Raw genomic sequence first — 24,139 nt, forward strand, 5'->3', positions numbered from 1 at the left:
TAATTTAATATTATTAGATATGGGTTAGGTTTTAGAGTCAAGTTAGCTTCTGTTGCATTTTGCCAAGGTGTAGCTTCTGTCTGTTCAAGTGCCATGCCTCGTCGAGAATCATCACACGAGGAGCAGCCTACACCAAGAGGAAGAGCACTCACACATGGAGCAGCGGACACCACACGCGGAGCGCGGAGCACGTAAGTCCACTTTCGTTAATGCATAAACCAGTCCGCGTTAACGCGGACTGGTTTTGGAGGGTTGAAGTTCATCAATTTTGCAACTAAGGCACAGAGGAGAGCATTGCCATAGTCCTGCGTTGGGTAATATTTTTAAAAAAATGAGGCGCAGGGTTGAAGTTCATCAGTTTTGCAACTAAGGTGCAGAGGAGAGCATTGCCATAGTCCTGTGCTGGGTAACAGACAACAAAACGGAAGTTCATCAGTTTTGCAACTGAGGCGCAGAGGAGAGCATTGCCATAGTCCTGCGCTGGGTAACAGACAACAAAACCGGAGCATGAAACAGACAACAAAACGCGCGTTTATGTGGCATAATAGAATTGTGGCACCGCAATTAAAAACCACTAAGGGGTCCAGATTGAAGCTTCCATACTCTGTGTGGCAGACCATTCTGACAGAATATAGAATCACTCATTTAGAAGTCTTATAACTTATGCCTCAGAGTCTGTCCAAATAAACGCTAGATTGTTTAAAGGTATAACTTATGCCTCAAAGTCTGTCTTTCAAGGGATTGTTTAATTTTTGAACGACATAATGGGCATTTATGTCACATAATATAAGTGTGGGACTGCTCCGAATACCTGTACACTAACCCCATCTTAAAACCGGCAGATCTTTTAATTGCTTAATCATCCAGGGCTTAATGAGTTTAATGGCTTAATTGCACAGGGTTTAATGGCGCATGTGACCCGACTTTTGAGGGTTAATTATTGCTCAATAAGCAATAATCTTGTGGTGCAATGGCCTATGAAAACACTTGAAACCAGTCCGTGTTAACGCGGAATGGTTTCAAGGGTTTGCACAGATAAAAACTTGAATCACTCAATGGTTAAAACAGGTCAGGAAAGACCTTCATTAAGCAATAATCTTGCACAGGTCATTGGACCACAAGATTATTGCTTAATGAAGGTCTTTCCTGACATGTTTTAACCATTGAGTGATTCAAGTTTTTATCTATGCAAACCCTTGAAACCAGTCCGTGTTAACGTGGACTGGTTTCAAGTGTTTGCATAGGTAAAACATTGATAAAAATGTTATCAACAGGTCCCCTAAAACCTCAATAAGCAAAAACTCATCAGACTCTCAAGGGTTTGGACAGGTCATATGACCACAAAACCTATCAGTTCTTTGCCACTTTAAAGTCAATTAATTGTTTATTTGAAAGTCTGATGCTTATTCTTAAAGCGCTTCTTGCAGAGGGGTCTCACGCAAAAAAGGCAATCTATCAAAGGTGCCTACACCAATTGAGTGTAGTGACCAAGTTAGTTCAGTTGCCGTCTCTGACATGGAAGAGGATAATGAAACTACTCAGAGTCAAGAGCTTGGCATTGGTTCTGTTCATGAAGTCGACAATGCACATGGTCCTGAGGAGGCTTGCCTGGACATTGTCCCATATGTGGTCCAAGCTGAGGTTGATTCTGGAATGGATGTTGGAGATGAAAATCATATTAACATGCATAGAGGTGAGGATATTTTGCAGAAAACCAAGATACTTAGCTGCTTCGAGTGTCCTCCAATTCCTCTAGGTCGATTAATTCCATACGCTCGAGTGCGCGGCTTGAGAGATGACGTAAGCGGTTTGAAAGCTGCTTTTGCAAAGGAAGGGTATGCGCAAGAGAAGGGTGCTTTTATTGTATCTCTTTGGACATGTCAACAAGAGGACAACTTTGTAAGGGTAAGTATGTGGTTATTTAATGCTCCCTCAATATTCCAGTCTCAAGAATGTTATGTTTGTAATGTTATAACTTTGATGCTTAGATGCCATAAGAGCCTCTTGGGACCGATTTGGGTAGAGGTAAACCAATGCTTTGAAAATGAAGTTGCATCTCGTCCAGATTTGCATATCCTTTCAAAGAGGATGTTCTTTGTGTGGGAGGGCAATCATAGGACTATAGCTTGGCATGCCGCTATTAAGGAAAAATTTCCATTGGTGAAAGAGAAACATTGCAGAGTTCTATGTACGGTCATTGATCCGACAAAGGTGTCGGAGATTGCATTGTTGGCAGGACTCCAACGAATGAATTTGTAAGAATACATTGCTTTTTTGGTTTCATTGTTGATTCTTTTTTTATCAATTATGTTATACATTTTTTTTGTCTTTATCAGCATGAATACCCATGCTCTAGTGGCTTCACACTTGCGAGATGAGCTAGTTAATTGTTCTCACATATGTGTTGCGGATCATGAAGAATATTTGAAGGGCCTATCAGAGAAAGATAGAGGCGTAATTGCATTGGTCAAGAAGACATATTCCAAAGGAGCGGAGCCTTGGTATCCATTGACGAGACGATATTTAGGGAAACTGCTCTATGATGTATGTCTTTTAAATATTGACTTCTAATCCTTGGTATTGGTCATCTACTTAGAGCTATTTTTTATTAGGTTCAAATATCAAAGGAGATTCATTCAAGCATGGATCAAGCAAGGCAAAGGCTATCTGTAGATGATCAAGCAAGGCAAAGGCTGTCTGCAGATGATCTGGCTAATGAAGAAGAGAAAGTGATAAATGATCTTGCTCATAAATATGGTGATCGAGTAGGCAAGGTGTGCGTAAGTTATTTTCATAAGAGTTCATGATATGATTATCTGTTGAGGTTATGAGTTTATATGTTTATTACCTTTAGATGTTAAATATTGTTGATCCTCGACTTAGAGAGGAGTGGTTGGCCCGTGTGTGGGCACTGAGATGAGGGCCACATAGTTGGGCCACCTTAGAGAAACTTAACCTGATTGCTCTTCATGATGCTCCTATTGAGAGCAAGATATTATGGATTTCTTTGTTGGAGTCAGATAAGATCACGAGGGTATCTTATGGTCTAAAACGTGGAGATCTATTCTTTCGCTAGTAAGTCCATTGAAAATTTTGTTGGCGTTAAGGTTTTGCTTGTGGTGATGTGGTTGTAATACTTTGTCTTCACTTTCGTAGTAGCTGGATTCGTAGAGAGGGTTTGTTGCAATGTATACTTGATAGAGCTACAGTTCTTCTTCCGGATTTTGGTGGTTTGCCCGGGGGTGTTATTGTGCCACTTGATTGTACACTCTCTATGTACTTTGAAGCGCTGAAGCTAGAGGCTAGAGCTCATCTCTTTCCTATTGAGACTATCCTTGGGGCCAAAACGAAGGATGCACAGCTCTTGGCAATGAAGAAGGTTGATACCACTCCCATGGTGGCTCAAAGACTTCTATATCGGTGAGATGCACAAACTTTAACTTTTACTCAATTTAGTGAGTGTGTGGTCAAGAGTTTGAAAGCATGAAATTTTTAGGTATTTCAAATATTTACACTCTTTGGGACACATTCCTATGATGGCATGATTCCTATGATGGCCAAGCAATGGACAAACATAGCTGTAGGTGAGACTTGTATGTATCCCACATCCATGCATCATTTGCCGGAGTGGGAGTTGGTTCATTGTCCATGGTGGGTGGACATGGCCAAAGGCCATGTCTTGGCTAGAGAGAGAGAGTTGTATGAAGAGATGAAGAAGAGCCAAAAGACCAACACACAGGAAGAAAACCATCCTTTGAACCAGGATCAACCAGCTACTAGTATGTGTGCTTTGTTTTTTTTTAAACATAGACTAGAGACATATTTGTTTAAAGAGAAAAAAATTCTTTATTTTCTCAACAGGAGTTCGCAACAACGTCAAAGGAAAACAGATTGTGGATAAAGAAGTGGAGGTGATCGACGAGTCTCTACCCACACATGGTGAGCTACTTACTTATGCTATGTAAACTTTTTATGATGAGTCTCTTGGATCATTTGTGTTTATGTTTACAAATCATTGCAGATGTGCACGGAGCTCTTGTTGTTAGGAAAGTTCTCTCTTTTGTGCATGCATCGGATTTTCCTACAGTGGTCGCTAGTTCCTCCAAAGATGTTAGATGTGTGGCTATGGTGGGGGATTACATTTCTATTGCTAGTGACTTTCGTGTGGGGCTTCGTAATCCAGTTTGGACTCCTCTTCACGACCACATGCTCAAAGAGCTCGGCCAGATGGAGTACAGTACACTAGGGTGGGTAGGATTGTGGCATGGGCAGCTGACTTCATATTTTTAGATTTGCCGTTTGGTGGCTTGCACCACGAATCAACTACGATGCCATCTTGGGACATCTGCTTAGAGGATCATGTTCGGAGTGGTGTTCATCTAGCATTCTCTACTCTTGCAGATTCGGGGTGGTTATTAATCATGGCATCATGCGTCGGTGAGTATCCATATTTAATTGCGTTAAATTCATACTTAGTGATATATTTAAATCATGGTTGGCATGTTTAGGAGATAGCGTTTGGTGGGTGCAGCGATTTTGTAGGGCGTCTGACATGCACATTCATCGACGCATTGTTCTTATGCATCATGATGCTTATGGTTTTGTTCAAAGCTATGGGGAGCATATTGAGGTAACTCAAAACCTTCTAACATCACACTCATGTGGGTCTTGGTGGTCTGTTCATCTTTCACTTTTGTTTATTGCTATATTTGCAGTGTGATACCTCTATGCTATTTTTGGTTCACAGAAGGGGGATGCACCCTCCATGTTTTCTGGCAGAGAGCATCTCTATGTTTCGCTCTCTCGGCATGAGCCCGACAGATTCCACGATGAGGCATTATCTTCCTGTATCCTCTAGAGCCCTTACATCTACAGGAGAGCCATTGCGTGGTGGGCTTCAGATGAGTCACACTCTTTTAGCATGCTTCGTCGAGATGTTGTGCAGACGTGGTGGTATTTGTTTAGAGTTTGGGTGTGGGACAGCACCAGTGCTTGTAGCTTGTCTTGGTACTGGACGTGCATGTGATTCTATTGATAGTGATGAGGGCTTGATGACGACATATGTGCAACCTCTATTGTTGCCTTGGGTGTAGAGTGTTGATGAGGCCTCCACATCTGTGGATGTGGAGGATGAGGGTGATAGACCTGGTAGGAACCCATATGATGACTTGTGAGGCTCCACCCTCCACTTGACATTTTTTGCTATGTTGGTAGACTATATCTATTCTTGAGATTTTGGATATTATGTGGTGTTGTGATGCTACTATATGCGATGTATTAGGATATCGTCTGTATTGGGTCCATAATCATGTTTTTTTTGTTTCATTGAAGTATTTTGTCAGTTTATATAGAGAAGATTGCGAGAGGAATAGCATCAAGCACCCGATACGACTATGAGCTACAAAATGAACGACGGAGACGCAATGTGTTCATCGATGATGAGTGTGACTCAGCATAGTGATATGTGATACACATGCATAACCTCTGGGGATTTTTTTGGTCTTCTTTTTGTTGTGAAGCTACTGAGTTAATGTAAGATATATAGTTCTTGCAACATGATAACTTGGGAGCATTACAAGTACTGTTAAAGTACTTATTTTTAGTCAAGAATTGTTTCACCATTGAAACCGCTTAATACATACAAAGCTCACCTCCATAGCCACGTGCCAAACAACCTCTCGAATGCCACTCCTTTTGCACTTGCTCTCTCTCTCTCTCTCTCTCTCTCTCTCTCTCTCTCTCTCTCTCTCTCTCTCTCTCTCTCTCTCTCTCTCTCGTGGTGATCAAATCATAATTTATTAGCACTAGTATGTAACTTGTCCTTTGGACAAGAATAGAAAGAAAAGGAGAGAGCCATCATAATGCAACAAGAACTAAGAGGAAAAGGAGTTGGAATAGGCAAGTGAGTGAATCTATATTGGTTTGAAGATGCTTACTAAAACATAGGTTCCAGCTCATACACATTGATATAGTTCCATGATGAGAAATCTTGCTCCTTATTTAAAAAGGTTCTCTCTTCACACACTACTTGAGTGCTCAGCTTTTGACCACATTAGGTCCTCTTTTTCCCATATATTCAGCCATGATCTCTCCCTACATACCTTCCTCTCCCAACCACGATGTGGACTCTCTATTGCGACGCTCATTTCAGCCATTTTTGAGCATCGAGAGTCACTTATGAACTCCACTCACACCACGTGACATGTTCATTTGGTCCCATAGGTCATATTTGACCTCCCAGGACGATAATAGAACTATCTATCTATCTCTCTCTCTCTCTCTCTCTCTCTCTCTCTCTCTCTCTCTCTCTCTCTCTCTCTCTCCATGCGTGTTTGTGGGGGACCTGTGTGGGGGGTGTATGTATCTTTTGTTATCATAGAACATTTAGTCTCTCTAGGATTATAATACCATCTCTCTCTCTCTCTCTCTCTCTCTCTCTCTCTCTCTCTCTCTCTCTCTCTCTCTCTCCATGTTTCTATCTATCTATTTATACCTCTTTTTGTATGTGTGTGCATGGGAGTGTACGTAACTTTCTCTATAGTAGAATGTTTACTCTCTCTGGGACTCTAATATCATCTCTCTCTCTCTCTCTCTCTCTCTCTCTCTCTCTCTCTCTCTCTCTCTCTCTCTCAATAACATTGCCACTTAAACTCGCTCGACTTTGGGTTCGCTCGGAAACATCCGCTCGGGGTATGGTAAGACTCCTTAGCTATCAATTATTTGAAATGATAACTAAGCCTCATGCTTGGCCACATGCAAAAACGAGCACTAAATGATTAATTATGCTTACCCTTTGTAACTATGCCGATTTTGGCATTGTTGTGAGGTTCAAGCAGGGATTTCATTAACGTAATCACGATCGGGTGATTACGTAAATAACTATAGTATTTACACAAAAACATCATGTGATCACGTTAATTGTTAACGTGACTTTGATGATGACCTGCAAAAACCTATAGAGCCGGTTAGCCCACCGGGCTTCCACAATTTCCCTACGGGGCACCGCCGGGCATCTGCTTTATACCGGTGGGCCCGCCGGGATAATGCAGTTACCCGACGGGCCCGCCGGGAAAATGAAAAAACCCGGCGGGCTTAATTATATATAGTAAATAGTGTGCTAACCCCGGTTTTTTATCTAAGCAAATCCTTGGGGAGTGTATCCGAGTGCCGGGTATTGTCATCTCCTTGTGATTTGACCTAAGGTTACAGAGTCACAGGTCCTTTTTTGGGCCGGACGTGATTCTTAATTCGGTAACCACTTCTAAAAAAATTTAATTCGTTTACCGACATAAAGGTACGAAACCAAAACAACTAAAAACTTGGGGAATCATGTTCATTGCGAAGAAGCCATTGGTCCAAATGAGAGCTGTAATTGGTTTTGGAAGATGAGCATATGTAAATGTCTAGTCGATAGTCAAGGGTCGGATGTCCTCTACTAGTGTACCGGGCATATAAAGATCCTTGAAGTCTTATATTTGAGTTGATTTACAATATAAGAGCTATAATCCTTGATTATGTTAAAATAGCTTTTATATTGAATTGGTTGCATGGGTGGGCTACAATCCTTCACTGGGTTCAAGTAGTCCCCAATTGGGTGATTATATTGAAGATTTATTTGTGTTAGTTCATGCATTGGTTTATATATTCGTTTGCATTATTTATTACGAGATTATTAGTGCATGAAATGACCAATTATATATTTTATTGCTTTCGTTTGTTTTGGTAGCAAATGAAATTAGATGTGTCTTATTGTTTGCAAATCAAAGTGAATATATAAATAATCATTATAATAATAATTGCATAGAGAGATTCATAGTATTGTTATAGTTATTACGCCATGTATAGATTACATTGCAATGTGTATGGTTGCTCACAATATAGGTGATTGATATGTGGATTGACTAGCGTGCATTGAAAATCTCATATTGTGCATCATGGTTACTTTCATATTGAATGGTTTTTAAATTATAATATATATTGAAAATAAAAAATTGTTTTCAGTTTGTAACATCTTGTTCTTTTCTCTTCAGTTTTAATTTAAAAGCAATGGAGCAAAATGTGGGCACAAGTGGTACAAAGAAGCCAAAGAATAAAAAAGCTCCTGGCAAAGAGTGGGATTATGCTCACAACATATGCGGCCGATATATGGAGTGGCAATGTAAATTTTGTCTCACAACAAAATCTGGCGGTGCACCACGTATTAGGGGTCATTTCCTGGGTAGCGCTAAAAATAATTGTAGAAAATGTGAACATTCTCAGGCACCTGCAGTTGCAAAGCGTTTGAGAGAAGAGATCACCAAAAAGGGTGGCAAGAAACGACAGATATATAGCTCTGTGCCTTCGAATCAAAAGTTCCCAGAGCCAAATATTAACTCCGCAGATCCTTTAGTAACGCCAACTAACCTTGGAGAGCAACCTGCGCAAGGAGAGGAAATTCCAGGCAGTATTCCTTTTAAACATCACAATGAAGGTGGAATTTGTCAAATGCGTCAAAAATCATTACATCAAAGCTTTCGAGTGCAGTTTCCAGAAGAAGCACAAACAACACTCGCCAAAGCAATACTTTTTACTGGAAGTGCTTTGGTCATGGTAGACAGTAATCATTGGAAGGCTGCTTGGAAGAAAATCGGTGAGTTTGGTCCAGGATTTTCAGCTCCTTCTTATCACACGATAAGAAATGTTTTCTTGGACAAATGTTACATCGAAGTCAAAGAGCATGTTGGCAAAATAATACTTGGGAATATTTCACTTTCAGAGTGTACGATTGTGAGTGATGGCTGGTCAAATGTTCAGAGAAGACCGTTGATCAATGTAATGCTGGTTTGTCTAAGGGGAGAAACGTTTATAAAGGCGATTGATAGTTCTGGTGCAATTAAAAGTGGCAAATACATTTCTGAGGTCTTGATTGATGTAATTAAAGAAATTGGTGCTGAACATGTCATTCAGGTTGTGATGGACAAGGCAAAGAATTGTAAAAACGCCAGTAAATTAATAAAGAAGTGCTTTCCGCACATTTTTGCCAATGGTTGTAATACGCACAACTTGAACTTGGTGCTGAAAGATTGGTACACTAGCGAAGCAACCACATGGTTCGCTAAAATAATTGATACAGCACGTCAGGTTGTGAAATTTATCTTGAAACGACAAAGAGTGCTCGATTTGTATAGGATGCGCATGTCAGTGATGCTGAAACTTCCTGTTGAAACTCGGTTCTACACACACTTTTATACCTTGGAATCACTTCTCCGTAATAAATGTGCTGTGATTGACACATTCAGTTGCGCGTCCTTTGATGAATGGCAGCTTGAGCAGAAAGAAACAATGAAGGATAAAATTACATGTCTACGTGGCAATGTAAACAAGGTTGCTTGGTGGAGGAGTGTAATGGATGCATACCATGTAATGATGCCCGTTATGTTCGCGATCCGCAATCTTGATCAAAGGGCGCCAAACTTGGGCAAAGTGTGGATGACATGGTGGTCAGTCCAATAGAGTCTTGAAAATCCTGAAGAGTTGAAAGAGTCTATAGTAGATAAGGAGTGGCGATTACCATTCTCTGGCAAACAGCAGAAAATTTTGGCTAAGTATTTTCATGCAAGGTGGAAGAGCGCTCATAGTCCACTCCATAGCGTGGCTTACATGCTAGATCCAGAGTATTGGAATTTAGATCTAATGTCCAATACAGAGGTGGTAGGCGATTTCTATCACGTGGTCAACACGTTCTACTCCAACGTTTAGGACCGAATTGATTGCATCAAAGAAATGAGTGCATTTAGATTAAAAGAAGGTCCTTTTGCGAATGATTTTGTACAGGTAATGGCAAAAGAGCAACCTGCATGGAAGTGGTGGATGATGAATGGTGGAGAGCATTACTCTACCTTACGTCCTCTTGCAATGAAAGTACTCGCACAATGTGTAGCAACCTCAAGTTCAGAGAGAAACTAGAGTATGTACAAGTATGTTCACAGCACTATTCGCAACAGACTATTAGCAGACAAAGCAGAGAAATTAGTGTATATGTATTGCAACGAAAAGATACTGAATCACATCGAAAGTGTTGGCTACGAGAAGGAAATGCCAACCTGGTTGTATGATTGTCAAAACAAAAATGAAGAAGATTTCAATGTTGGTGTATCTCAATGCACTGTAGACGAAATAGAAGAGAATTTGATAATAGATGTGGAGGTTGAATTACAAGGAGAACTACAACACTCAGACTTAGAACCAGATAACAACTCAATTGATTCAATATAGCTTGAGAGTAGAATGAGCAAATGTCAAAAACCATTGTAAAAGACCTTGTATTCAAATGTGTTTTGAGTAATTACAATGCTTCATATTCTCGATAGTACATAGTTTATCGCTATATTACATAGTTTGTCGATCTCAATTGTGTTGCCCTGAAGCATCATCTTGCTCATCAAACGGATTTCTAATTGTGCTAGGGGTATCTGGGTGTGCTTGCTTGAATTTATATTCGTTTGCCATGCCAAACATAATATACATTCTTTGTGGAATATCTTGTGAACAAATTGCGCATCGACTATTGTTTTGCATCAAACGAACAAGACAAACTAAATGATAATAGTGACCACATGTCAATGTATAGTACCCACTCCATCCATCAAAACTCTTGTAGCAAACTGGACATTGGGAAGATGAGGATGCATCTGAATTAGACGAGGGGACCAACTCCGGATGCAAGACAAGGTGGCTGATGTGTGTCCCTTGTACACGTGTTGGATTCACTCGCTGTGTTAGGGTTTGAACGTCCTGACTTAAGCGGTGAATGCTTTTCTCCATCCGGACTTGTGAGGGTTGCGGTGTCTGGGTGGCTATAGAAAGATGTGTTATTTCTGCATCTTTCTTTGCCAACTGTGTCATGTCACAATATCTTTCTCTTTCTTTAACTGTAGGTCGACGCCTTCCACTATCAATGCCAGCTCATCTCGGGTGAAAGTGACACAACTCTCCCTTAAATCATGAGTGGCAACAGTTGTCTCCTTTGATGAGAAGTCTATTGGTCGCTGTTGCACAAAGTAAACGTATAACATTTTGGCAAAATATAGCGCACAATCTGCATTGTGCAGGGGATGGCCATAAAACTCCAAATAAATCCTCTCAGCGTTATCTTTGATACCATCATGCGTGCACTTCGAAACCTTCCACCTTCCTTTCTTGATCTCTGCATCCTCACATGGCCATATTGTCTTGATCATGTCCTTTGTCACTTCTTTATTGATCTCTTTCCACTACATATGGTTTGGATTTGCCCACTTTGAGAGTCGGCGAGCAGTACACGTCGCTTGTTGTGCCGACATGCCGTGTGCCAGAGACTTCATGCGCTGAAATGCATTAACAGCCGCTTGTTGTTGATCATCAGGCAGTGATTGGGTGCCAATAACTTGTTCTTGATCGGCCATTTTCTCTTAGACCTGCAGTCAACAGAGTGACAAATATTCAATATCATTGGCAAATATATATTCTCACTCATTGGGACACTGCGCGGAATCCACTAAAAACCACCACTTCAAATGTAACTAATTGAACCACAAGGCAAATTTGAAATAATGACAGTTAAAACTTAAATGACAAATTTGAAACAAGGCAAGATAATTGACTCAATTAGATGAACCACTTCAATTAGTTAAATGACACAAGGCAAGATAATTGACTCAATTAGGTGAACCACTTCAAACCAGATAATACACTTCAATAAAAATTTGAATACACTTGACAAGACATGTATATCATAAAAATGTTTAAATCGGATAAAATGATGGTGCAAGTTCAACAAGTGGACGTTGCACAGGATTAGGGTCTGTCTTTAAATTTTCTTTGAAAAACATCAACACGTTAGAAGCATTCCTTCTTTGGTCCCGATCTTTTAACTTCATCCAATACTCTACTTTAATTCGGATAGCTCTCATGACATCTTCGTCCGGGTGGTGAAAAACATCGTCTGGAAAATAAAATTTTCTGGCCGCACTCCAAAAATCTGCCAGTATGTCGAACAGGTAGCCCAATGCATAAATGTCGCTGGCTTTTGAGTATGCAGCTGCGCACCATGGATCGTATAGTTCGGGAGCAATCCACAGTCGCTTAGCCATCTCGGCGTTCCCTGCTCTCTCTGTGCATTCAAAATTGCTTCGTCCGATTGTGCGGTTGGAGACAAATAATTGTTTGCCACACGCTTAACAGGTGTTCTCAGCATCATACCCCAATCAATGATACCGACGCGGGTTTTATTGGCGCGTGTAAAGTCCAACATTACGTTGAATGGGTGCAGGTCACTGTGCACTATACCGGCTTGGTGGACAGCCGCAACGCCGTCGATTAAGGCATGACAAATTGCCGGCATCTACTCGACCACTGCTTTGATCCGCACTGTGTCTATCTCGCTTACAGGGTTGTTTGCTACAGGCAATGACCTCCAGCCGTGTTGTAGCCTGTGCATGTGTCATCTGAACAATCCGTGAGCGAAAGGTAAGCGGCACATCATGTCGCCCACGGTACCCCCATTGTAGTATGCGAATATCGTGATCCAAGGAGACTCTGTAGTAAACCCAATGCACCTGACAATGAAGGGGTGAAGCATTTGCATTCCCTGCTCTGTCTAAAAGCTGTCAGATTTTGTCTCACTCCCTCCCTTGTAACATTTTTCCACATATGTAATGTGGTATGGAAAAAATGAGATGCCTTTGACAGTGTACAATGTGCACACACCGAAGGGGCCAGCTCCAATCCTCATACCTTCTACCAAGGCTTCGTGAGGGATGCTGACAAGATGAGCGCACTTTGCATTCAAAGCAGTGCGCATGATTGTGCCGGTGCCGATGGCATCGGATCGACCTCCCAACGCTGCTTGTGCATCTTGTGCCATCTTCAATCTCTTGGGTAGAGCTGCTTGGTCCTCCGCTTTCACACGCTTCATCTTTACCTTCTGTTCTTCCCACAATTTATCCCAGAGCTCTAACTTTCACATGTCGCAAGCAGGTGGGATATCTTCCTTTAAGTCTCTGCAGCATACTTTCATATTGCCCAACACTGTCCTAACTTTATGGTGGGGGTCAAATTCTCGTCTCCCAGCTGGACTCAACAACTCATATTGACCTTCAAGTCACAACATGCACTCTGAAGTCGCAACATGCGCTCCGTGTTCTCCCATATAGCGCTAGTGATGTCTTTGATGTAGACATCGCTTTCACTAATTTGCTGTATGCGGTTAGCTGCACATGATGAGATTGCCAAAATACATTCTTTACGAATGGCACGCATAATACATTTCTTCTGATCTGGCGTCATGTTTGCACTGGACAATACAAAAATAGCATATCAAATACAAATTCATGGTTGCGAATGACACTACCACTCTCACACTATCTCTGGTAAACTCTTAACCACCACTTGAAGACTTTAACAAATATTATGGAAATATTGATAAAAATTGAATATAATCTTCACTTAAAATTGCAATCTGTTACACGTGTAAAAAGCAGTTCAAACAAATGGTTTATAAGAACTTAATTCAGATCAAACAATACATGTTAACGGTCTTTAACATTTCAACATATATTGAATTTTGTAACTTATATTTTTCTCCGTGCACACATACTAATTCAAACAAAGCACACACCGACTTAAAATCTTCAAAACATTTAAAACATTGGAAGTATACAAATTGAACTAGCAAATTGTGTTCACACACTTTTTTACATAGCATTTATGTAAATGTAGCAATCAAAAAGCGATGATAATTGATGCTCTTAAAAAAAATATAAAAGAATATTTACCATGCAAATTGTATGTATTTAGATTTTTGCAGAGAATTTATGTAAATGAAGCATTAAAACTAGCGATACATTGATAATGCTTGAGAGTCCTTTAAAAAGATTAAAAACAAATATTAACCATGCAATTTGTGTGCAAATAATTTTTTACATGTAATTTATATAGATGGAATATTTAAAATAACGATGATTGATAAATAAAGTATTCTATATAAATGACACATTTAAAATAGTTATGATTGATGAAGTATTCTATGTAAATGGAACATTTAAAATAGTGATGATTGATGCCAACTCTATTCTATATAAATAGAACATTTAAAATAGCGATGATTGATGTATACAGTATTCTTTTGAATATGATTGGCTAGTATATAATTTCAAATGGACGGTTAAAAACAACAAAATCAAGCAATTCATACATTTTGCATATGCAATACTCTTCACAGCCGCGTTACCGACCAAGTATTTCATATACTTAATACTTAAAAAATTAACTGCATATGCACATAAAAATTATATGACGTTCGTACGGCCGGGTTAACGACCTGAACGCCACATTTATGCAAAAACATATGCTTCTAACAAACGACACTCTATTAGCCGCGTTACCGACCGAGTGCCGCCTGAATCTAAGGAAAAACAATGGCCTACATACGAACATCTCTTAGCCGTGTTACCGACCGATACCCATATGTTTTTTGGGAAAGGGGAAGGGAAGTTGACTTACCATAAGGATACTAGATTCGCCGCGTTACCGACATAGTACCCAGACAGTAAGCCAATACTTACCACAAGGACACCATCTTCCCCACGTCACCGAGGTGATGCCCCCGTGATAAGCACTGTTCTGGAGAACAGCTTACACACACACTCCCATTGTGTGGTAAGGTACCTTATTACTGCCATGCACTACGACAAAAGGCACGCTACCACACAAGGTATACACACACACACAACACATACCCGGATCGTGTGGTCAGGTACTCTGCTACAGCCGCGCACTACGATGCAGAGCACGCTCCCACACGACCCCCTCTCTCCCTCTCTCCTCTCTCCTCTCGACGTACGTGCAAAGGTGGCGCAAGCCCTCTCTCTCTCTCTCTCTCTCTCTCTCTCTCTCTCTCTCTCTCTCTCTCTCTCTCACAAGGCGAAAGCGATAATAGACCCAACGGGCCCGATCGGGCCCGCGTATATATAACGCAAATAGCCCGTCGGGCTTATCCGCTTTCCCGACGGGCCCGGAGGGAAAATAATAAAACCCGGCGGGAGTTTTGTGGGTTTGCAAGTCACCCTAAACCGGTTTCTGTGTGATCATGTTTGATGTGATCATGTAAATGTGTCAATAAGACCTTGTGATCACACAAAATTTGACGTAATTACGTAAATATTAAATCCCTGGACCGTTCAAGGCATAGTTGGGAGGTTGAATGAATAACTAAATCTTGTGTAACCATGCAACAAGCTTAGGGTGGCGTCACAAACGGGCATCACCCATCCCGACACTTCATGCCAATGGACGGCCCAAAGAGTACCCTACTCGGCTGATGGGCACTCGAGCATTCACAAAGAACGAACAAAATTACTCTTTCGTGGAATGGTAGCATGAGTAACTATTGGCTCAGTTGGATACGACGTTGGGCATGCAAGCACGTGGTGTTGAGATCAAGTCTCCTGCTTGAAATTTTTGCTAAAAAGCTGCCATGGCAATCGCATCCATGCTTTGGGGGGTCCCCATAAAAGTCCGACAACGAGCATGACGGGGATGCCAGCTCGCGCCCTTTCATTTTGTGTGTGAATCAAAAATGAGGCGCCATGTATTAGGTGGCAACCCCTGAGTGGTCATTCACTTTGTCCATAGAGAATGGGCGGAAGCCGCCCTTAGTTATCTGTAACGGATAACTAAGCCTCGCGTGACCATAGCCTTGTTCACACCAGTTTCGCAGTGAAGCAATAAAGACAAACCAATTGCAATGAATTGTGCGTTGACCTTTGCGCACCCTTGGCACCCCTCGTGACTAAATGACACAGGGTCTTAAATGACCCCCCAGCATGGGATCGACAGCGGACGGTTGAGGGCGGGAATCTCGACGAGGTCGAACGGCGACCAAAAATTTGGCGGCGAATGCAGGGCCCCGAATTTGAACTCAGACAGGCGTTGTGGCAGCTCAATGCTCTAACCAGACACGTGTAAGCATTTCTTTGAAAAATGTGTGTGTTCACATTTACTTATGCTAGTTTGAGTTTACTCTCTGGATGTCCGAGTTTACAAAATTTGTCTGAGTTTGCTTTTTCAAAATCTGACGGCGCCGGGCGTCTCTACTTTTGTGCATGCACTTCTCCTTCATGGATCCCATGGCTGGGGGGTCATTTAAGACCCCGTCATCCGTGTTCTTTATTCCTGAGGCTTTGCACCTCTCAGTTGGGTTCACATTAAGGCGGCGGAAGAAAGATGGGGGAACATGCTCCAATGAAAAAGCTCCATTTGGACAACAGCGTCGACGGGAAAAATGTGTCTCAGCTTAATATCGTGCCGTTTTCGATTTCCAAAATGCCGGTTGAGGGCAAGTAGAACAGGAGAAATTCCGCCCCAAAATAGAGAAAAATAGTGTAAAAACCTAAAAAAGTAACCTAATTTTCTAAAATTTCCTCTTGACAAATTCAAGGAAAAGAATTTTGAATGTTTGAGAAAAGGAAAAATTACCAAAATATCCCTAATTTGTAGAAATTCCCAAAATACCCCTCAAATTTCAAAATTCCCAAACTACCCTCGTGTTCGTTTTGGGTGGATAGCTCTAGATTTTTCAAAGTTTGTTCCTTTACACAATAGAGATCCATTTTGACTGCTTAACACATAATTTCTCATGAATTAGTTGACAAAAAAGGGCAATTATGTCTAGAAATAATGAAGCAATTCATCTCTAAAGCTTACAAAACCAGTTCAAATTCTAGTTTTAGCGTCTTACAATGATAGACAATCAATCTTCTTATGAAGAGCTCCAAAAAAAATTGTCTTTGGAGATGTTCAATCTTACAACCGGGGGTATTTTGGAAATTTTGCAAAATTTGAAGGGCATTTTGGGAAGTTTTGACAAAATATGGGGGTATTTTGGGAATTTTCACAAATTACGTGGTATTTTGGCAATTTTCCCCTGGAAAAAGGAAGGGAAAATTTGAAGGGCAATTTGGGAATTTATGACAAATTATGGGGGTACTTTGGGAATTTTGAAATTTGAGGGGTATTTTGGTAATTTTCCCAAAAATGAATTTCCCCGAACACTGTTGACAAAGGGCGGAGGAAGTGGAGAGAAGGTTTTGTCAGCACATGCCGGAATTCACAGCCAGCGAGGGTTTTCCTCCTGCTGCGCGAAGGAAACTTGCAGGTTGAACACCCACCAGGCCAGATTTCCTGAACGGCTTGCTCAAGCTATCTGCATCAGCTGTAATTTCTCTCTTCTCAAATCAGCGCCTTTATTGTTGCAGACAATGTGGAGATGGAGGAGACTAGCCGGGCTAAAGGTTTAGCTACTGATACTTTTGATGCTGATTCGCTGCCACAAATCTTTCTCAGCCATTCTGGCGAGCAGAAGCCTGGCTTTGTGACTCATCTCTACCACGCCCTCCACCACGCCAACCACCGCCCCTTCTTTGACACTGATCCCATCCATTCACTGCCCGTCGGCCTTGACTACCCCCCGCGCATCTTTCAAGCCTGCAAAGCTTGTGAAATGGGCGTGGTCGTCCTCTCGGAGCACTATATCACCAGCCTCTGGCCCATGCTGGAGTTGCAGCACCTCATGCTTCCCACCTCCAATGCCCGCTTCATTTATCCCCTCTTCTACGAGCTTCAACCGGCGGACCTCTCACATTCTGAAAATATAAGTCGCTGGAAGAAATGCTGGGAAGAAAACAAAGAAAAGTGGCAACAGAGAATGTCCAATCTGCAGAAGGTCATGTCATATAGTGGGTGGGATGTTGACATCGGCCTGGACGTAAGCTCCTGGGCAAACAACTTGGACAAGCTTCAATACAGGAGCGGAGATGTACGCAACATCATCCATCTTCACAATGAACGAACCCGTTACCAGAGTGAATATGCATACATTGAAGCAGTTGTCAGCCACATCTGTGCTTTGCTTCCTCCACCAGCCAAAAAATACTTCCTCGATGATGCTGTAAAAGGGCAAGAACACATGAAGCAAGTAAAAATCATTTCTTATAATTTGTAGTAGTACGCCTTCAACTGATGATATAATTTCAATGATTTTGTTGAGACTGAATGCAGGAGATTGATAAAGCTTTTGAGGAGAAAGACAGCTTGGGAGCAGATGATGTGAGAATAATTGGGGTGAATGGCATAGGAGGATCGGGAAAGACAACGATGTGTAAAATGTTGACTAATTTCTTCACAAACGAGTTTGGTGCTAGATGTTTCTTCATTGAGTTGGCTACCAATGGCAATGAAGTTGAGAAGCTGCTTCTGCAGAACACTGAAGCCATTCTTGAAAGACTTTCTGCCGGTTCTCCCTCTAAACTCGATCATGTGGACCAGGTAATGGGCTGGACAGGCAGGAAGGTTATTTGTGACTCTCTCTTGTAATGGCTGCTACGTATGGAAACTAACTTGAACTAACACTAGTTGTTTTAGATGTTGTGTTTATGCCTATAAATAAGCCAGTGCCTATGCCTGTGCTTTTCCCTTCGCAATTGAGTCAAGCAAGCATTTTTTTTTTTGCCTTGAAGTTTTATATTTTATGGTTCTCTATGTGTTTTTATGGGACGATCTCTCTGTCAGAGACTTGGACATTAGTTTGATCATTCTGATTCACGTAATTAAGCAGGCAATGGGTCTCCTACAAGAAGGGCTACTCAGAGATAAAGTTTTCCTTGCAATCGACAACGTCTGGGGCCATGTGGGATCAGAGCACCGGAATTTTGATATGGCAAAAAGGATAATGCTTATGAAGTTTCTGCCGGGAAGCAAAATATTGGTAACCAGTAGAAGCAAGAAGGTGCTGACATGTCTGCTTCAAGAGAGACTGAACAATATGGCGAGCAGTTCAACAAACCAAGAGCATTCTGTGCCGCCGACATGTCCGAGGATAATTCATGTTCCTAGCCTGTCTGAAGCAGAAGCTGTGGAGGCAATAAAATCCTACAGCTGCTTCTCCTCTTTCATCCCCAAGAACTTCCTGCAACACTTGGCTAGTTCTTGCTTTTTCCAAGGGCAATGCCATCCTCTTTATCTGAAGCTCAAGGGAATTGAGCTTCAGATGAAAGGTAGAGCTTCATTCGATGATCAGAAATGGGAAGACCTCATTTCAAGCTTGCAAAGTGAGGCGCGTGGAAATGCACACGATGACACCATTAGGAGTAGCGAGGAAGCTGTCAAGCGTTGTGTTGAGAGAAGCTTAGACATTCTGCCTTCCCACCTTCAGAACTTGTTTATTGACTTGGTGGCATGGCGCCATCATACCTCTGATCACTGGTATCGAGGGTTGGTGGATGGACCAGTTGGAGAGGATTTCCTCTGCTTTCACTACAACGATGGCACAAAGGATCAGACGTTTTATCAAGTAACGCATATGCTCTTCAAATTCTATAACTAGCAAGGTCTTGTAGTGAATGGAGAGTTTGTTGCCAAAGCTATGAATTAGGTAGCACTTATATTTGTTGCATGGTTTTACTCATCTGTCCAGGTACTTGAGTTGGAGTATCATGGCCTTCTCGAAGTTAAGGATAAGGTTGACAAGAGGAGAGATTGGGGTGTCTTTGCGGGAGGGCGCCTTGTCATTCATGACTTGCATAGGCTAGTGGCAGAGTCGAGAGTGTCCCTTCCGCAATATGCTAATACTGTCGTCAACCATGCAGTTCTAAACTGGGATTTGTCACAAGTTCTGTCCCATGAATTGGTGTCCAAGAAATATGTCTGTGGAGATAATCTAAAAGCGAGTGCATTGATAACTTTATTTGGAAGTAGAAAAGTGTCGGGATCTTGTTTCAGAACTAAGACTGCCCCAGTTAATCAAGTACAGATACAAGTTTTACATTTATATGAAAGCCTTGAAAGGGGCCCTTGCAAGAGCCTGGACTTTCTAGGGGGAAGTATGGAGGCTCTCCGTTACTTGTCTCTGCGAGGCTTCATGGGCATCAGAGAGATCAAAGGTTGGGAAGGAGTTCCAAACCTTGTGTGGCTGGGGCTCATTGACCTGATTGGGTTGGAAAGAATGGGGCCCCTTGGCTGCCTGAAGAGGTTGGAAACGCTGCACTTGGAGACGTGTAAGAATCTGCAAGTGCAGGTGCTTGTGGGGGGTGCTAATTGTGCGAGCCTTCTGAAAGTGGGTGATTGTCTTCCCAAGCTGGAGGTTCTGCGTATCATAAATGGAAATGTGCATCTCGTGGAGATGGGCTCAATTTTGCCCGACACTTTTCCTGTCTTGAAGACACTAGTCTTGGAATCATGCGAGAAGCTGGAGAAGTTCCCGGACCTAAAGCTAGCCAGTTTAAAGACCCTACGATTGATGGGATGCCCCAAGCTGAGGAGCATGGAGGGGAGCATTTGCTCTCTCACAGCCTTGGAGCATCTAGAACTGAAGCAGTGCGGGGAATTGGTAAGCATTCCAGATTTGAGAAATTTGAAGAATCTGTGGAGGCTGGGGATAAAAGAGTGTTGGTTGCTCATGGGGGAGGTCAGACTCAACTTGACAAATCCATTGGAACATCTCAGCATCGACTGTGATAGATTGCTGAAGTATCATAACAGCTCCGGTGATCAAGGTGACCTTTCAGTTCTTGGGGATGCTGTGCAGGTTGCCTGTGATTATAAGCATGGAGGAGGAATAAAATGGACTATTGGCGATCTTAATCCTTTCGTCAACGTGCAATCTCTTTCGATAGAACTAACAGGATTTATCGTAGAAGGCACAATTAGGCAGATTTACTCTACCAAGTTGCGATGGCTACACTTGAGCTCTTTCCAGTCCGTGGAAAAGCTATCAATATGCCCAAATTCTCTGGGCAGCCTTGAAGCCCTGATAATCATCAATTTCCCCAACTTGAAAGAGATCAGCGGCTTTGGAGCAGGACATTCAAGGCTGAATTATGTTCGGATCGACTGTCCCATGCTGGTAATATTCCCCCTACCCCATCATCATCAGCTTTCACCCCGGAGTCATTGCCTACCTAACTAGGTGTGATTGGAGGCCATGGGATTGTAGGTGACTCAATCCCCTGGCCTCCCACCGCATCTATAAGCTGTGCCTCCTGAGCGAAAGCTGATGGTGTTATCCACTTTATGAAAAACAGTGACAAATCGGCCACATGGGAAAATGACCAAGCTCACGATATTCACAAGAAGTTTCCAATGTGAGAAAACAGCTATTTTCCCATGATTTTGCCTTATCAGCTCAACATCGTGAGTTGCTTCTCAAGAGGTATCGCATGCCTAGCTAGCTAGGTGCAGTTGGGGGCAAGGGAGTTTCAGTGGAGCCGACATCCCCCTACCACCAATCGCACCTAGCTAGGCATGCGCTGCCTCCCTCACAACAACTCATTATGTTGTCGTAGTCTGTCATGTGGGAATTTTGATGAGAATTTGTCTAGAAATTCTTGTGATTGTTATGGTAGAGAAAGTTTAGGATCTGAAAGTCTTAGAGTGATGACAATGTCAAAACGCAGGTGATGATGCTGATGTCGATGGTTGGGTGCAGGTGAGAGCGCTTGGGATGCGTGCGCTGCCGGGCTTGAGGAGGCTAGAACTGACGAGTGATGATGGCAATGTTCCAATAGCAGTGGCCGAGAAGGGTAGCTCAGACTTGGATAATTGTGCACTTGGACCAGCTTATGCAAGCTTTCCCTGTCATGAATATTTTCCGGTCTCCTTGCAGGTGCTTTTCTTGAAGGGTAATAGCTCCGTGCTTAGCGGTTTGACAAGTTTGGTGGAGGCAGGGCTAAAATTCTTGCAGGAACTCTATTTAAGTGATTGCAGTGCATTGCAAGACGTATCGACTGTGGCATCGCTCACATCCTTGAATTCTCTCACCATACGCAATTGCCCTTCATTGACATGCATGTCGAGCGTGGTAGCGATGACATCCTTGAATTATCTTCGCGTGGAAAATTGCACGTCACTAACAGAGATTCCACATAATAAGCATCTCACATGCGAACCTTTCATTTGGAAGCCAAGGCCTCGCTGGACGTCAAGTGAAGAAGCTTTGCGTTAGAGAAGGGTGCGACCTATTCACTCTCTTGCCTTACTTCAAACAGCGTAAGTCCCAAGTATTCACACTCATCGTAAGTTCGAAATACACCGGTGATTAGGTCCTCTGTGACATTGTGACTTACCTCTACATCATGAGCTTCTGTGAGGGAAGCACGGCATACCTAGCTACATGCGATTGGAGCAGGGTTTGCTAGCCCGGTGTGTGTGTGTGTGTGTGTGTGTGTGTGGGGGGGGGGGGGGGGGGGGGGTTCCCTACCCCAAATCGTACCTAGCTAGGTATGGAGTGTCTTAAGCAGAAGCTCATGATGTTATGCATTGCATTTTGGTACAGACAGGGAACATAACCCACCAGTTCTCATGGCTTTCTGAATAAGCCAAGAACGGATTCTAGTACTCATAGTGCCACTAGTATCCATTCTTTTTTCACACATCTGACGTTTGCATGAAGCATTGGAAATTTTCTTTAGTTGAGTTCGTAAACGAGTCCTTTCATTTAGGAACCTCCTATATGCCCTTTCTGGCCAACCTAACAGTTCGCAATGTACTAGTAGTGCTTTCTAAAACAAGCCTTGGTGGGGGGAAGGAGATAGGCAGGAGTTCAGTTTGTATATGGGCCCTTTCATTTAAGAGTCTCATCATTTTTGGCTCCTCCAAAAGGCAAGACCATAGCATTTCTAGCGTAACTAAACTTACAATAACAAAATTTAGCTCTATATGATTTTCCATTGGTGGTCAAAGTATGTCATCACCTTAGCATTTAATCACAAGGTGAAGGATCACAAAGGCTTGCATGTGAATGTGAATGTGTTATGACATGAGGGATAAGTGAAAGGGGTTAAAGTTGATGCAACATGCAAAATAGGCTTCAATAAAGTTCAATTCACGTGGCCTTGGAGTTGTGTATTTGTGCGCAATCAGCAACTTGCAACTGACGAATTCACATGCAGGTTGATTTTTTGCAACGTGAAATTATAAAAAGCAATTTTTCTCCGTGACGCGGAAAAGTGTGCACCATGGCAAAACTTCTCTTGCCATTTTTTGTGGTTCCCGTCTTGCTCCACCTCCTGACCCATGAGTCAGCATGCCTTGAACAATCTTTCATGGAAACTAAATTAGTTCGCAGCTGATTGGCAACCAGCTGCAAACCAGGGGTCCACAAGTATACAGTAAGGTGAATTGTTTCTCTTAAGGTTACACTATATATTCTAAGGTTGAAACAAACATTGTGCTCTTTTGGGTCCATCAAAGCTACACAATAAGTTTTTAAAGTAAATAATCAAATCTGTTTTTTTGGGTTAAATGTGGTTATACTTAGTAATACTTGCATATATTTAGTTGAATAATGGAAAAATTTACATAATTCGAAAGTAAATGTGTTTTCTCGACTGATATGTGAATGAATGAATTATACGTGAGTAAATGTGTGTTCGGATTTTATATGAATAAATGTGTATTCTCAAATTATATGTGAATACACGAATAGTGTTACGGGATTGTGCACCCTCCTGTTGTAGTGGTTAGCTGCAATTGGGATAGCTTGCGTAATGGTTAATTTTGTGCTGTTTATTTATTTTCTAATTGAGTTGATGATGATTTTGTAGAGTGAAATGCGAAGAGTTGATGAAGAGGCGTCGGCAATTACTCTTGGCCATTTTATATTTACACAGTATTTTAGAATATCATTTCAATAAGTCACTATGGCTCTGTAAATAGTTGTAGTGGGAACTCCCCTTATGGATCATGCAAGAACTAATGAGCTTTACTCATTTACAAAAGTGAAGTGATTGTAAAAAGAGGGGTCTCAAATTTTAACACCTTAAACTCAAAAATAATATATTTAATACGAACTCCTCAAGAGAGGTACGTGGAGTTTGGGGCTAGATTTAAGCCTTTCTCTTGCAGATTCTCTTCTCTACTCTCTTATGCTATGCTCTATTTGTTGTGTACTCTCTAATTTAATCTCCATCTTTTACACATCTCTTATAAGTATATCTATGTCAATTCTATGTTCTCTATGTGTGTGTATCATAGTTTAGGTGTGTGTGCTTGAAAATTGAAAAAAGAGGTGGACAGGTTGATGGTGATGTTTTGGAGCATGTGTTGAATAGCTTAAGCAGTCGATCTC

General features: G+C 41.9%; 1 protein-coding gene and 1 pseudogene across 5 annotated transcripts; both read left to right on the forward strand.

The window, feature by feature from the left end:
• The first annotated feature begins 1,515 nt into the window (after nucleotides 1–1,515).
• Nucleotides 1,516–5,458, forward strand: LOC147459834 (uncharacterized; annotated as a pseudogene).
• Nucleotides 5,459–17,070: 11,612 nt separating this feature from the next.
• Nucleotides 17,071–23,896, forward strand: LOC147459835 (TMV resistance protein N-like). 5 transcript variants are annotated; one of them, XM_086511032.1, is made up of 11 exons: nucleotides 17,091–17,173; nucleotides 17,274–17,992; nucleotides 18,076–18,342; nucleotides 18,632–19,366; nucleotides 19,490–20,917; nucleotides 21,500–21,593; nucleotides 21,677–21,692; nucleotides 22,002–22,059; nucleotides 22,962–23,005; nucleotides 23,131–23,185; nucleotides 23,616–23,896. In XM_086511032.1, the coding sequence occupies exons 1-11, from the start codon at nucleotides 17,116–17,118 to the stop codon at nucleotides 23,703–23,705; spliced, it is 3,564 nt and encodes a 1,187-aa protein (XP_086367158.1). In that variant the 5' UTR covers nucleotides 17,091–17,115; the 3' UTR covers nucleotides 23,706–23,896. The 5 variants fall into 5 exon arrangements, 2 of the variants coding, with proteins under 2 accessions (XP_086367158.1, XP_086367157.1); XR_015187914.1 differs by having other exon boundaries at nucleotides 21,500–22,059; nucleotides 22,962–23,185; XR_015187915.1 differs by having other exon boundaries at nucleotides 17,071–17,992; nucleotides 21,500–22,059; nucleotides 22,962–23,185.
• Nucleotides 23,897–24,139: the final 243 nt, after the last annotated feature.

Source organism: Adiantum capillus-veneris, chromosome 4 (genome assembly GCF_014529385.1).
Source record: "Adiantum capillus-veneris isolate H3 chromosome 4, ASM1452938v2, whole genome shotgun sequence".
Classification (NCBI taxonomy): domain Eukaryota; kingdom Viridiplantae; phylum Streptophyta; class Polypodiopsida; order Polypodiales; family Pteridaceae; genus Adiantum; species Adiantum capillus-veneris.

Excerpts from the sequence above, each read along its gene's own strand:
- LOC147459835 (XM_086511031.1), top strand. The coding sequence starts at position 17,116 with ATGCCGGAATTCACAGCCAGCGAGGGTTTTCCTCCTGCTGCGCGAAGG. Across the intron at positions 17,174-17,273 it reads TGCGCGAAGGAAACTTGCAG|ACAATGTGGAGATGGAGGAG; the intron begins GTTGAACACCCA and ends TTATTGTTGCAG. Across the intron at positions 20,918-21,499 it reads GGATCGACTGTCCCATGCTG|GTGAGAGCGCTTGGGATGCG; the intron begins GTAATATTCCCC and ends GGTTGGGTGCAG.